Consider the following 15,241-nt stretch of genomic DNA (forward strand, 5'->3'; position numbering starts at 1 on the left):
GTATAATCATTATGTCTTGGAAGGAGGACTTGTGTTTGGGCCTCAGGATTCCATTCTTCAACCAAATTGCACCCCCCACCCTTTTTTATTTATTTATTAAGTTTTGTAGATTATGAACTATAAGAAGTTTCTACAAAAAAGGATATATAAATAAGTTTTGTTGGTTACGAACTATAGGAAGTTTCTCATAAAAAAGGCATATATGGGACAATAAAAAAGAAATTTTCTATAGATAAACAAATTTCATACCCAAGGCACATTGCTCCCACTTGTGCAAGGTCTATGAGAGGTGGTTGGAAGACAGCCTCCCCAATTTGGAGATGTAATCTGAAAAAATGTAATTTTCCTTTGTATAAAACAGCACATATGAACTAAAAGTGAGTAACACCAACCTCCAGCACCCATCATGCAAATTGTTAGTTTCTGTAAAACATGGAGATGTTATGAGAATGAATTCACATAGATTTCTTATGATATGGCAGGAGTAATCTCATTATTTCATATTTGACAACGATGCCATTGCATTCAATGAACTTTAGAAAGGATTTCACCTTTGGACTCCATAGTGCCATGTTTCTAAAATTTTAAATTGGGTCACTTTCTATGGATCATGCAACTGTCTCTATAAAAGTTGTTGAAGTGCAACAACAATGTTTAAGAGAATATGTATATGGCAAAAGCACCAATCTGTTCTGTATAAAAATTTCATTCACATGCAATACAAATTTGCATCAACATGTCATTAGAATCTCCAGTGAAAAAATACAGATCTTGCTGACATTACTCCATAAATTAAAATTGGTTAGATCCATGTTGTGATCTATATTGAAATAGGCCTTTTTGTGGGAAAGAAAGTATTTCCAATCATCAATGAGACCAAACAGTCAATTAAATTCAAATTCATGTGACTACATTCCCAGGCAAGAGTGGGGGGAATGCGTGATAATTTGTAGGTGTGTTTGTCAGTGTCTATGCATGTATTGTCATCATCAGTGTCAAAGCTGCACAAGAAAGAAGATAGAACCAACACCTTAGAAGTCCTTATCACAATCGAAGGCTATCTGCAGCAAAAAATGGGTTCTAGTAACACATCATGCATTGCATTCAATAACCAACTTTAGCTGTATACAACACAGCTGCATCATGAATGACATGATTTTACTAAAAGCTAGCAACAGGAATGGTGGATTTATTTACATTGAATGATGAAAGAACAAGATATATATAGTCACTACCATCTAGGTCACAGAAGAATACTAATGAATAAACTGACCTTGACAAATTCAATGGAGGGTATTGCAAAAGTAAATCAGTTTTAGTAGCACTGACTCGCATCATACCCAATAAGCCACGTCAGCTGTAAGCAACGGTGCACAATGTAAATGCAAATAAGGATAAAGAAGACATTTTTTCTTTGTTAAGAATCTTGTTTCGATTGGTTTTTGTTAAGAAGTTAAAGAGAGCTCACCAACTTTATGAGACTGAAGAAGTAAATCAGTTTTAGCAACACTGACTCGCATCATACCCAATAAGCCGCATGAGCTGTAAGCAATGGTGCACAAAATAAACACAAATAAGGACAAATAGGACCTTTTTGTTTGTTTAGAAGTTTTTTCAATTGGTTTTTGTTAAGAAGTTAAAGAGAGCTCACCAACATTATGAGAATGAATAATTGAAAGGCAAAATATTTCCCCCAAGCTTTATTTCAGCTTCTAGTTGCTTCAAACAGTCAATCAAAGACGTCCATATTTTTTTATACTCATTTCATTGCAATGCAAATTATGCAATAGCTATCAGCCTATCACCTCCTAGGAATTTCATGTGCGCATCAAGAGTTTCCACCAATGTAGTCATTATCTGAGCAAAAACTTTAACATGCACCATTATGCTATCACATCAACCTTGAGAAAAAAATATAGATATGCTCAAAAGCCTAATTTCTGGAAGATGTATCTTCTTGTTGAAGCCAATGGATATCCTGCTCAAAGAAAGGAGAAATAAATAATGACAAAAAGAAGAAGAAATTATTAGACAAGTAACTAGACACCTATTTATTCTTAAACAGGTGTCACCACAATACAAGGGACAACTAAAATTTTCAGCAACACTGTTTCCGAAGTAACAGCTTCTTTTGTCTTTTCACAAAGCAAGCACAATTTATCACTTAAAACAACAAAATAGTTTTTGATGTCTCACTTTCAGTGCCACCTACTAAAACATAATTTTACTTGAAAGGGAATCATTAATTTGTGGGCAATGGTAAAATTCAAGTGAGACCTTCCACCAGTGCATCAATATTAATGCATGTAATGTATACAGCTGGATGCCCCCTCAACCAAAGTGGTTTTAGCATTCCTGAAGTAGCTCATCCTACTACAATATTATAAATATCCAAAAGTCTCCTAATTAATACTTTCCAAGAAGTTTTTCATTCTTCTTAGACTACAATCAGTTGGGAAAAAAAAAAAAAAAAAGCAGAGGATAAATAAAGAAGAAAACAGTAGTCTCCTTACATCTATCTGCATTTATGCCAAAAATTCTATTAAGTGTCACTCTGACCTACTAACCTTTACATGCTAAACCCAGTTTTTCCATTTACAGACCCAAAACGTGCAGGATATTAAAGAACCAACATATAAACTTTCATTATTGAATTTAGTCAGGGATTTGCTCAACTTTACATGCTAAACTTTCTTTCTTTTTTGGCTAAATACTAAAACCAAAAGAAGTAGATAACTAAGAAGATGCAATGACAGACAGCTAGTCTCCAGTACAGCAAGAAAACCAGCTTTCATCATTCAATTCAATGTAGTTAGATATCATTATCCCACAACACAAAAGATGGCAAACAGATATTCCCCTAAAGGGTGCAAATTCATGAACCCATAATTATTCTAAAGACTCAGATTTATTTTAATTTGGAGCAATTTTCTCTCATATCTTGCAAATTTTAAGTAGAAACCATTTCACAACCAAATGGATAGGCACTATATATATTTGACAAAATTTTGAGAACTGACAACTTCAATAGGCAAAAACATGATTTGTTTCCATAATGTATACCAAAGCTTGAGCAAAGAAAATGTAGATAGAGAGAGACTGACCATCTGACATATGCTATCTGACAGTTGAAGTGCTTCTTCCCACTTGTTAATATTGATGAGCCCTTTACTAAGGTGAACAAATGTGCTCAGCTCTGCAACACCACCCATCCTTACCATATCTATGTACAGCTCAAAAGCCTTAATGACTTTACCTGCACGGGAGAGGCTCTCGATCAAAGAAGTATACATATTCTTGCTGGCAGCTTTTAAAGGGAAAAATGATGGAATCTCTTCATGCAGCTCCAGAGCTAATTCTAATCTCCTAGCCTTAATAAAACTATCAATCAGTATTCTGTATACTGGAACGATAGGAACAAAATCATTCTCACTGATCTCATCTAAAAGCCCAAGTGAGATAATAAACTCTCGGTTGAAACCTTCAATGACCTTACAGTAGCTTGATATATGCCTTGGCCAATATGTCTGTTTCATTTCATCCAAGAGTTTATGAGCCTCATCCAGAAGGCCAGTGGCACAACAGTTATTTATAAGAACCCTGTAGGTGACAAAATTTGAAGCACAACCCTTTGAGCCCATTTCTCTCAAGAGCTCAAGACATTTTTTGACTTTACCCACTTTCCCAAAGCCATCTATCATTGCAGTATAAGTCACAACATTTGGATAACACCCCTTTTCTTCCATCATTAGCATAAGCTTATAGGCTTCATCTGTTTTTCCAACTTTACAGAGGCCATCAATCATTTGTGTGTATATGACAACATTTGGTGCACAAGAATTTTCTAGCATTTTGGACAAGACTTTCAAAGCAAGATCCAGTCTTTTATCCTTAAACAACCTGTCAATCAAAGAACTGTAAGTATAGACATTAGGACTATATCCATGCTCTGACATCTTAGCAAACACCTCTTGTGCATCATCTAGCTTCCCAGCCTAGCAGAATCCATCTATAAGAGCATCATACACGATATGGTTTGGCTCACAGCCTTCCACTGACATAGCATCCAACAGGTTACGGGCCTCTTTGACCTTGTGAGCTTTGCACAAACCATCAACCAATGCTCCATATGTAAACACATTTGGCTGTTTGGAATTGCCATCATCAATTCTAAAATACATATCTACATCAGAAATTTCCACATTACCTCTCATTCTCGCATATATTTGGCATGCTTTTCCAATCTCCCCAGCTTTACAGTGACCATCAATCAAAGCCGTATAGTTATAACATTAGGAATGCATCCTTCAGAACACATAATCTCAAACAGATCATTTGCATTGGAAAGTTTCCTAGCTTTAAGGTAGGCATGTATAAGAGCAGTATATGTCACCACATTAGGGGCACAACCATCCCTTACCATTTCATCAAACCAGTTGCGAGCCTGTTTAATAAGACCAGCTTTACAGAAACTATCAATTAAAATTGTATATGTATAAACATCAGGAACAATACCGTTCCTTTTCATTTCTTCAAACAATAAAAAGGCCTTCTCTACCTTGGAGGCATTACACAAAAAGCCAATCACTTTAGCATAGGTACTAGTATCAGGTATGAATCCCTTACTCATCATTTCACGAATAACAGTATATGCCCTCTCACATTTTCCAGCACCACAAAGACATCGAGCAAAATTGCTGACATTGACCTTATTCAATACGACCCCTGCATCAAGCATCTCACCATAAGCTTTCTCAGCCAACTCTAAAACATCTGAGCCTGGTAATTCTTCATTGCCGCATATACTACCAATCAAGATATTGTAAACCACATAACCTGGCTGGCAACTGCATTTGACCATTTTCTTAAGCAACTTATAGGCATAAGAATAATCTCCTGATCTGCAAAAGGCATGAACAAGAGAATTAAAAATCTTAGGACTAGGATAACAACCTTCTGTGATCATCATACTAAGAATTCTCTTACACCTACCAAGCTGTCTTTTCCTCAAACACCCACAAAGCAAAGTCCTATATGTCACAACATTAGGAATACAAGAACTAGTCCGCATTCTGTTCAAGAAATCCATAGCTTCCTCAAAAAGAAAAGCTTCACACAACCCAGATATCAACTTTGTATAAAGAACTGTGTTGGGCACAATTTCTTCCTTCTCAAACAGCGAGAGAGCTTCTCTCCACCTCCCCGCTTTGCAGAGAGATTGTGCAAAACAACCTAAGGTAAACTCATCCATACTAAACCCTGAACTCGACATCTCCCTATGAACCAAATAAGCCGTGTCCAACCGATCAGCTTTAAGAAACACTTGAACCAATGCATTATACGTCCATCTCGTGGGCTTGTACCCGAAATCTTTAAGCCTCCCAAGCTCCTCCAAGCACTTCCTTATCATCATCCTTAATCTCTCCTAAAAAACGTTCCAGTGTGAGTATACCCAATTTCATTATTTCACACCCCAATCTCTCTAACAATGCGTCATACACAACTCCAGTGTAAGTATACCCAATTTGCCGCCCCGCCCAAATGAAAAACTTGACACCCAATTCAGGATTTTGCACAAGACTCAACACCTCAACCACTAAAGTCTCATTCGACTTGTCCCTAAACTGCCTAAGAAACTTATGGGAAAGACTTCTCTGCAAACTTAAAAAATAGTAGTCAATTATAGAGGTGCAGTGGTTTTTGCGGACTCCCATCCTATTGAACACGTATGGCACATAAGTGAAGTAATTTTAGTAGTACACAATATTTTCCACAATATTTTTGTACAAATTGTTATTAATTTTTAAGTAGGCTCACAACTTATGCTATCAATTATTGTAACAATTCTATGGAAAAAAATTGTTTCTCTAGTATTATAGCATCCAAGACAACAAAATACAATTAAAAAAAGGCAACCAACTAGAAAAGAAAAATAGAATAGTACTCCATTTTCTCTTTACTTTCGTTTCTTTTCCCCTTCTCTCCATGTTTCCACACTTCAAATCTTACGCAAAATCAATGATTCAGCATTATTAACCTTTTATTTTTAGAATCACCAAAATTACTAACTTAGAATTTCAATCTAGTAATATGGATTCATGAAAAAAAAGGGCCATTACCATCATATATAAATAAAATATTACCTGACATCACCAAATTAACAATATCTTTAATATACACAAAATTAATTTTATATCAAATCCATTTCATTTATATTTAAATTTTATATCATATGATTCAAATCCAACAGCACCGTTATCGACAATCGAATGAAAAATTTAAATAGAAAACCTGAAATTGGAGATAAAGTGGGATTGGTATATTGTAATGTGGCTTCCTGTTTGCATGAATATATAAGACTAGGGCTAGGGAAGGAACATATGGATAAATTGCACCAATCTTCTTTGATGTTGATCAAAATGATACTCCTCCCAAACGTGTGTATAAATGACGCCTCACAATATTACTTATCTAATGGAATATTTATATTTAATTTTTAAAAATATTTCTCATTTTTACAAACCATTTGAGGTTAAGTTTTATTTATACAAACCTCATGGCAGGGAGATCTTATTTTGTCCATTGTTTTGGTATGATCAGTTATATAAAAAAAAATGCAATATCTTTTTTGAAAGTCAAACATTGACATATATTTTTCATTTATATAAACCTTGAAGGAAGAGTATCATTTCGGCCAATGTTTAGTGGGACTTTTATTCGGTGAAATCTCAGAGAAGATTGGTTTAATACCCAAAAATAAAAGACAAACAGAGAAAGGTGAGTGAAACGATATATAGAGAGAAATGGATGGCAGTCTTAAACCTCACCCACCATTGATTTGGTCATAAAAGTGTTGCCTTACATTTTCACCACCAGCCTCTTATTTTTGATAGGTTGAGCAGCGTTCTATATATGTGGCAACTTCATCAGTTAAAACTTAAAAATTATATTCCAACTTGCTTTCAAGTTTTTTCAAAGATTCCTTTTGTTCGTGTATAAATAGTCCATATGGGAAACGAGATGGCAAGGTTGGAACTAGTTTGGACTTAGGTTGAGAAAGGAATACCTGGCACAACAAATGATGTTTTCAAGTAACAAAATTAATTATTTTTCCTAAAAGAAGATTATCGTGGGGAGGAAGAGAAAGAACATAAATGAATAAGGATAAAACACATTGTGTTTTCATAATTGCAAATGTGAGTTAGATAAAACACACAGTGTTGTGTCGTACTGTATGTAACAACCACCCCCAATGAATAATTTCTTTTTACTAATAAATTAGACATGGAGCCTACAACCACCCTTTTTTTTAACGAAAAATGGGTAAGGAGCATTCAGTGAGCATGAAGTTATTTTTAAGCGCTTTTTATTACAGGAATTGAGCCTGAATCCTCCATTTCCCAAACACTTCAAAATGATTTCATGACCACTAGGCCAACTACCCCGGTAGTGATAACTACCTATTTCTTTTACAAGGGTAGGAGATACAATATATAAGCATGACATTAACAAAATCGAGTTACAGGTAGAACTCAACATTAGCAATGTTGAGTTCTATGAATATTTAATGTCGAGTTCTACTTAAAAATACACATAAAATTTGATTTTGAAGATATCGAGTTTTTCACCAAACTCAATTTTGTTGAAATCGAGTTCTAATTAAAAGAAGCGCATTTTACTAAATAATTTCAAAACATGAGCATTTTGCTACATAGTTTTCAAATTAGGGATAAATACCATTTTTCCCCTTCATTTTTGTAAGATTGAATTTAATCAACCATCTTGTTGGCTTTATTTCATGCCGAATTTGCTTGTATTTCAGCATTTAGTAACCCTGTATTTAGGTGGGATTGTTGTAAGGGTAGTGAGTGAGATAGAGTGCTGAAATGCTCAAAAGTGTACAAGAAAACAGAGACTCATGAATGAATCTCGCAGGTAACTCACGGCTGCAAGTCGCCAGAAGCAGCACACGTGCCAAGCATGCCAGAAGTTGAAGCGTCATGCTAGCTGGAGCAGTACAGGACAAAATAGAACAATTGGCCGTTCTGTTATCTCGCGGCTGGATCTCACGACTCAGTCAAGCCACGAGGCCAAGCTGCAAGCCAGCCCTGTTTTGAAAAACTTGACTCTTCACATTCCATTATCACCCCAGTATAAATACCCCTTATACCCACAAAAGAATGAGAGCATCTAGAGAGAATTTTGAGAGAGAAACTCTAAAGTAAAACAAGATTGATTCATCCACAATCTTTATATAAGAGACTCTTCAAATTCCTTAACTCACTTCCTCTCCATTGTTAAATCCTTGAGAGGCATTTTACCAAAACATTTTCTCACCATATCCATTACTGTGAGAGGGCTGTTTGGTGTTCTAGGAAGCAATTAGGAAGGAACCAATCTACATTGGTTGATGCTATGGTCAAGTAGCAAAATCTGGGAAGGTAGCAAAGAAATAGGTTCGGCACAACCTCGTTAGAGCAAGAAGCTTGGAGGGCTTAGGTACACTGGGTAGATTAGGCTTGGAGGGTCTATTGCTGTTCATGTATCCCAACTACATTTTCTAGTGGATTACTTACCACTTGGAGGGCGGCGGAGAGGTTTTACACCAAGGGCTTCAGTTTTCTCTTCGATAACACATCGTGTGTTGTCCTTGTGTTTGCATCTTCCTTCCCTTTTATCTTTGCCTTTTATTATCTGCTGTGGTTGTGATTTTAATTGACTTAGATTGTTTACCAATTATGTTTATAGCTTTTGTTCATTTTCCACACACTAGTTGTTTGTCATAAAGCTTGAATTGATTATTTTGTAATTGAGGGTTTAAACGTTCAAGGATGTTTTATACACTATTTGAACTTTCAATTTTGTTGAACATAAAGTTTTGATTAGGATATCCATAAAAAAATAAAAATAAAAAGGTTAGCTCTTGTTGAAGTTGGCTCGCGTGTGTGGCTTGAATTGCCACAAAATATATATATATTTGGAGTCCTTGAGCTAACTTGATAAAGTAACATGTGTGTGTGTGAGCATGCGCTTTTGTGATATGCGGCAGCAAGTGTAATAGTAAAAAGTCCTAGTATCGTAAAACTGTATAAGAGTAAAACAAGAAGAGAAGTACAATCGCATTAGAGAAAAAATTGTGGGTTCTTCATTCTTGTGTTTTTCTTGTGAAAGAAAATTAAGGTGTAATTAGGATTTGAGCTTCTTGAGAGTGTTTTTGTATACTATTGTATCTCCGTATTTTTATAGTGAAATTTTTCCATCGTCGCCGTGGAGGTAGGCAGTTTGTCGAACCACGTAAATTCTTGTATTCTTTAAGTGTGTTTGTTATTTAATTTTCGCTTATTTACTGTTATTGATTTGAGTCTTGAGGTGTTATTTGCACAATATCTCTGAAATATTTGCTCATAAAATTTTTTCTTTATATATAGGACTTGCATGGTTGACCTATTATGGAGAGAAACCATTATATTGGTCTCTTTTGTGCTTATGTTCTTATTTATTATTTATTTTTATAATTTTATAGTTAAGGGTAGTTTGATTTGAACCTCATGACTTTAGGAGGTGTTAATTGAACTAAAAGACTCCTATCATTTTAGTCTTAACTTCACTAAATAGCAACAATTATCACATGTATTCGATATATACATTGTACTTCTCCTATCAGATTGGTTTATAATGACGGAGATAAATAAGTAAATACTAGTTTATCAAAATTTTAGGGAAGCCAAGTCTTACTTAACCTGCTTCAACTTTACACCGCCAGTGGATGGGGACAGCAGACAGGCCGTAAAAAGTGAACATGACTCCAACGATTGATGCACTTTCTTCTGACTAGTGGAAGACACTTCTCTATCAACTTTAAAAATGGTAATCAACATACAGGTGTAGTGGTCTTAGTGGACTCCCAAGTCCCATCCCATTCAAGACGTACGGCACATGAAATGGCATATAATGGAGTAATGTTAGATGTCCACAAATTGTTATTGATTTTATTTTATTTTTCTTTGGTGACTGAAGACGACAGAGTTATTGAGTTTTAAGTAGGCTAACAATAACTTATACTTATTTTATTTTAATTTTCTTTATTGTTTATCATTAACAATTTGTTACTTCAATTATTTTGATAATTTTATGAAAAATAAAAATTGTTTCTTTAGAATTATTTCATCTAAGTAAGGCAACAAAATACAATAAAAAATGGGGACAAGAAATGAAAAAAAGAAAAGTACTCCACTTTTTTCCCCATTTTTTAGTTTTCCCTCATGTTGCCACATTTTAAATCTTATGCAAAATCAATGTTCCAACATTACCAATTTTTTTTTTTTTTTAAGAATCACCAAAATTACTAACTTTAAATTTCTATCGAGTAATACGGAACCATGAAAAAAGGCCATTACCATCCTATATAGGTAAAATATTACAAGACATCACATGACAATATCTTTAATATACATAAAATTAATTCTATATCAAACCCTTTTTTTTTTTTTTTATAATTAAATTTTATATCATATGCTTCAAATAGAAAAATTGAAATTGGAGACAGTAAGATTGGTTTATCATAATGTGGCTCTCTGTTTTCTTGAATAAGAGTAGAGCTAGAGGAAGAACAAATGGATAAATTACACCAATTTTCTTTTGGGTCTCTAAATAGTTCGGGTTTTGAAAAGAATGCTACATTGTTAATGTATCATCAATAATTGATATATTGTGTATTCGTCAATTAAAATAAATAAATAAGGAAGGTAGTAGTATAACATTTCAAATTCATTAAACACTAGCGAGGATATAGCTCTGTGATTGACACCTCATTTATCGAAGCTTGGATAGAGCTACTTTTAGATTGATTTGACTCTGTCACCCTTGAATCATTCTCCCATTGCAAGCAAATGTTTGATTCAGTACCACTGTTCATAAAAAATGCAGGTTTTGAAGGTATTGGTAGAGTCATAGAGTAGCTATTAAGCATGAGAACAACAAATGACATAGTTGGTCTATCAACTACGTTTTCTTGAACACATAGTAATCCAATGTGAACACATCTCATTATTTCGGTTGTTGAACCTGCCTTCAATGCGGGATCTACAAGATTTGAAACTATACCCTGATTCCAATTTTTCCATGCCTGCAAGATAATTTAAACTGACTAATTTAGTATTCATCAAGAAAACATTATTTTATTGTGTTTTAAAAAAGAAATATATTTGGGCTACACAACTTGATGTATTTCTTCACTTCCTTTAACCTCTTCATCCTTCATTTGTGCTAGATTCCTATGTATTTGGTATAAAGCCAACTAGCTATACAAGCTACATTAATAATTTATAACTATACGGACAATATTAGTGACATACTAATAGGTACAGGCCAACGGGTAGAATACTTGATACTCCACATCCTAAAGATAAAAGGGTACTGTTTCAAATTTTTTCCACTCCCATTGAGCCATTTAATCCCCTCACCCCAACCCCACCACATGTTGGGATTTGAACATGCAGTTCGACCTACCACTCCATACTTAAGGGTGTATGTGCCATTAGACCCAAAAATAAAAATACTTACATAGCTTAGAAGGTCCTCAATATTCTCTCCGTTTCGGAAGGAGCTATTCTTTCGCCCACTTATTATCTCTAATACTAGCACACCAAAACTAAAGACATCAGACTTTACTGAGAATTGTCCATGCATTGCATATTCTGGAGACATATATCCACTGCACGTTCACAATTATTTTCAAAAATACTATTAGCCTTTCATATTGTTTCTTTTGGTACAATGTAAACTTAAAGTATACCTATGTAAGATACTTACTAGATTGTCAAAAAAGAAAAAAAAGTTTGATACTTACTAGGTCCCCACAATTCTATTTGTATTGCCTTCGTTTTGATCAAGTTCAAATAATCTCGCCATACCAAAATCTGAAATTTTTGGATTCATTTCAGAATCTAATAGGATATTGTTTGCTTTAAGATCCCGATGAATAATACGAAGTCGAGAATCTTCATGAAGGTAGAGAAGACCTCGTGCAATGCCTCCTATGATTTTGTAACGTCTTGCCCAATCCAGTAGTACACACTTGATTGGATCTGCATAGTCAATCAAATATATTATATTGGACTAAAATGTGAAGGAAATCTATCCATAAAAGACATGTAATCAAAATAAATTGCAATGAATATAATTTTGAAATAAAGGTAGAAGTAAAATCATACCAAAAATGAAGTTATCAAGACTTCCATTGGGCACAAACTCATAAATTAGAAGCCTTTCAATTCCTTCCAAGCAAAATCCTAGGAGTCTAACTAAATGTCGGTGTTGAAGCTTTGCCACTAACGAAACTTCATTCTTAAATTCAAGATCTCCTTGCCCAGAATTTTTTGAAAGCCTTTTCACAGCAATAACTTGTCCATTGGAGAGTTTACCCTAAAACCGTGTAAGATTAGAACATATTTAACCATTTGGACTTAATATGTGCATCATGACTACAAACTTTTCCAATTTGGGGTGGGGGTGGGGGGAAAGTATTTGAATCAATATCCTATTTCAATCATGAGGCTGGTCCTGCCCATTAAATTATCCTTTTTAACGTTATTGATAATGTTAGATTTACCTTGTAAACAACACCAAATCCACCTTGTCCAAGCTTATTTGCATCAGAAAAGTCATTTGTTGCAACTTTAATAGTGCCAAAGCCTAACTGAAAAGATTCCCCACTTCTAATCTCATCCACAGATTCGCCTGAACAAGACGTTAGTGCATTATTTAAAACAACACAATTTAAAATACGTACATGCAACAGCAATGACCTCTAAAAACTAATTATTTATCAAAATCTTCTAGATAGGAAACTCATGTCTATTAGTATATAATAACTTTTTGTTTGCTTTAGTGCAAGTCAATTTATTGACGGAACACGTTGATTATTTTTAATTTGTAGTAGCTAAGTATCATTTTATGAAAAATAAAAAATAAATAAATAATCCCCAAAGTATGTCGTGTTTTACGTTAATACTTGCTGGGAAATTTGTCCTCATAGTCTCATAATATAGGTGTAATCTTTTACTCCCACAAATATCACACATACCTGAGAACTTTAGGAAGCACATCTATGTAACCAAGCACATAATTTCTGACATTTTTTGTTATTATCTTTGCAACAATTCAAATTTTGGGATAACAAAAAGAAATAAACGAATTATTTTACTTACTTTGTGGTTTCTCCCTCGGTTTCCTGACTCTAAAGTAGATGCAGAAGGAGATTATAATTAGTACCACAAAAGAAATAATGGGTACAACTATGATGACTGTTTGAGATTTGTTACTCTCCTTTCCTGCAAAACCAGAAATATGCTTACATAAAAAAATCTGACAGATGTATGTTAAAAGATTCAAATGGATACATGGAAAGAGTAACAAAATTAGAATTAGTTTCGAAACTTGAGAACTTAAAGGGAAAGTAATAAGGACCCTTTATAAAAAGTTGTAAGCTTTTAACTTTGTTAAATTACGGATGGTCTGAAAAGTTTAAGTTATTAAAAAATTATACGTTTAATCACTTAACTATCATTCTAACATACCTTATTTTATCGTATACAGCTTTTTAAAGTCTTTTTTTTTTTTCTTTAATCAACATTCAGCAGAGAAAATAAGTATTCACCAAAAGGTTGCATCCAAATGGATTACATTTTAAGCTTAATGGCATTGGTACCTTTTGCAGCAGGGGTGTTGTTTGATGCTGGAGGAGATGCTGATGGTACTGGAGGCGGAGGTGGAGACAGTGATGGTGATGATGCATTATCAGCTGTGGGGTCATAGAAGAGACCGACCTCAAACCTTAAATTACAGCTGGGTCTGATAACTCTCCCACCTTGCTTCCCATCACAACAATTTGGTATGTCTCCCATAGCCCCAGTCAAGCAATCACTGCAATCTTGATCGGACAAATCAGGTGTGCACTGCATAAGTGAATATAGTGTTTGATTGTTTGGTGCTGTTGCATTTCCTGCCGCAAACTTACGAAGAGAACCGCCTGCAGCAGCTCGACCTCTTTGGCTATCCAACAAGGTCCTCAGGTCCTGACTGAACTGATCATAATTGGCTGATACGTTATTCATGTTCCACATAAAAAAAGCAGGGCTATCTTCCATGATGCCAAACATGTCACGGAATGAGTAGCGTAACATGCAATAGTCATACCATCCTATTGCTTCCTTCCGATTGGAACAAAGCAGAGGGAGAAGATTTGTAGCGTTATTGAGGCAACTACGGCAAATATCTGGCTTGGCATCTCCTCTACAAAGTCCAAGTGAATATACTTTGTCAGGGCTTTTGCCATAAGAAAAATTGAAGAACCCATAGTCAATTTCTGTGTTGGAGGAGAGGGAGGAGAGGACTTGATTGAGGTTTGTATTGTAGGTACTGTTGCTTGTGTAGTTACCCTTGTCTAAACAGAAATGGTATAGGAAGTCTGGCTGAGCAATGGCTTGAGAAACCAGTATGCAAATGGAAACGAGGAAGACAAGTCTTGAAGAAACCATTGCCATGTGTTTAAGGCAAGACTTGGGTTAAGAAACTTATCATTTAGGCTTTCAGAGAGAGGGGCGAACTATTGAGCTGAGTAAAGACTTTGAAGAACAGGAAGTCCTTGATTTTTTTGAAACATTCAACCATTTGTTTCTCGATTGCATTTTTTCCAAACTAACGTGTCCAATTTTTCTATGTAAATATGAATGCAAGACTTTAAGGGCATAAGAAGAATTGACCAACAGCGTAAGTCCTTTTGGGAACGTTAATGGTGAACAATATTCCACAGCTACATAGATACGAAAGTAACCTCTCTTTTTCTTTTCTTTTTTTTTTTTTCTTTTTTTTCTTGATATCCTAAGCAAAAACCTTATCTTCAATAAAAAATAATTCCAAAAAAGTAAAACTTTTTTGAATTTCACTTTGTATCTTCTTCACAGAAAGAAAATTATTCTTCGATTTCTTTCTCAATTTATAAAAGTGAATAATTTGCAGAGGCCAATAATAAGGGAGGCCAATGCTTGATTTGGTATAGGGGACAATTACTAGTAAAACTTTACACGTTTTCTTTACATGACGATTGCAAATGTTTTCTTGACTCCAGTAAAATAGTCAGTATTTAATAAAATAAAAATTATGAGTTGATTACAACTTTTGGGAATTGAGGTCTTGCTTGCACCACTTGGCACCTGCATTGCCACTTGACTTGGTGGGGACT

The 15,241-nt window shown here is 34.7% G+C and overlaps 2 protein-coding genes across 13 annotated transcripts in view; both read right to left on the reverse strand.

The window, feature by feature from the left end:
* LOC126703468 (cysteine-rich receptor-like protein kinase 44) overlaps positions 1–15,241 on the reverse strand; it is a 144,304-nt gene that overhangs the window by 79,501 nt on the left and 49,562 nt on the right. The window contains exons 1-7 of one of the 12 annotated variants that reach the window (XM_050402420.1): positions 13,709–14,764; positions 13,209–13,331; positions 12,611–12,738; positions 12,213–12,423; positions 11,849–12,086; positions 11,563–11,713; positions 10,600–11,125 (exon numbers count right to left, since the gene is read on the reverse strand). The exons of 2 other annotated variants lie outside the window; for them this stretch is intronic. In XM_050402420.1, the coding sequence (XP_050258377.1) occupies positions 10,778–11,125; positions 11,563–11,713; positions 11,849–12,086; positions 12,213–12,423; positions 12,611–12,738; positions 13,209–13,331; positions 13,709–14,543 (2,034 nt within the window). In that variant the 5' untranslated portion in view covers positions 14,544–14,764 and the 3' untranslated portion in view covers positions 10,600–10,777. Of the gene's footprint in view, positions 1–10,599; positions 11,126–11,562; positions 11,714–11,848; positions 12,087–12,212; positions 12,424–12,610; positions 12,739–13,208; positions 13,332–13,708; positions 14,786–15,241 lie in introns of those variants that run through there. 9 more of the 12 variants (XM_050402423.1, XM_050402422.1, XM_050402424.1 and 6 more) reach the window with 9 other exon arrangements.
* LOC126703467 (pentatricopeptide repeat-containing protein At1g06710, mitochondrial-like) lies at positions 1,670–5,757 on the reverse strand. The gene is given in 4 exon segments (XM_050402418.1): positions 1,670–1,978; positions 3,105–4,285; positions 4,288–5,396; positions 5,398–5,757. Coding segments are annotated over 4 exon segments (2,652 nt in total). The 5' UTR covers positions 5,715–5,757; the 3' UTR covers positions 1,670–1,933.

This window comes from Quercus robur, chromosome 10 (assembly GCF_932294415.1).
Source record: "Quercus robur chromosome 10, dhQueRobu3.1, whole genome shotgun sequence".
In the NCBI taxonomy this organism is placed as follows: domain Eukaryota; kingdom Viridiplantae; phylum Streptophyta; class Magnoliopsida; order Fagales; family Fagaceae; genus Quercus; species Quercus robur.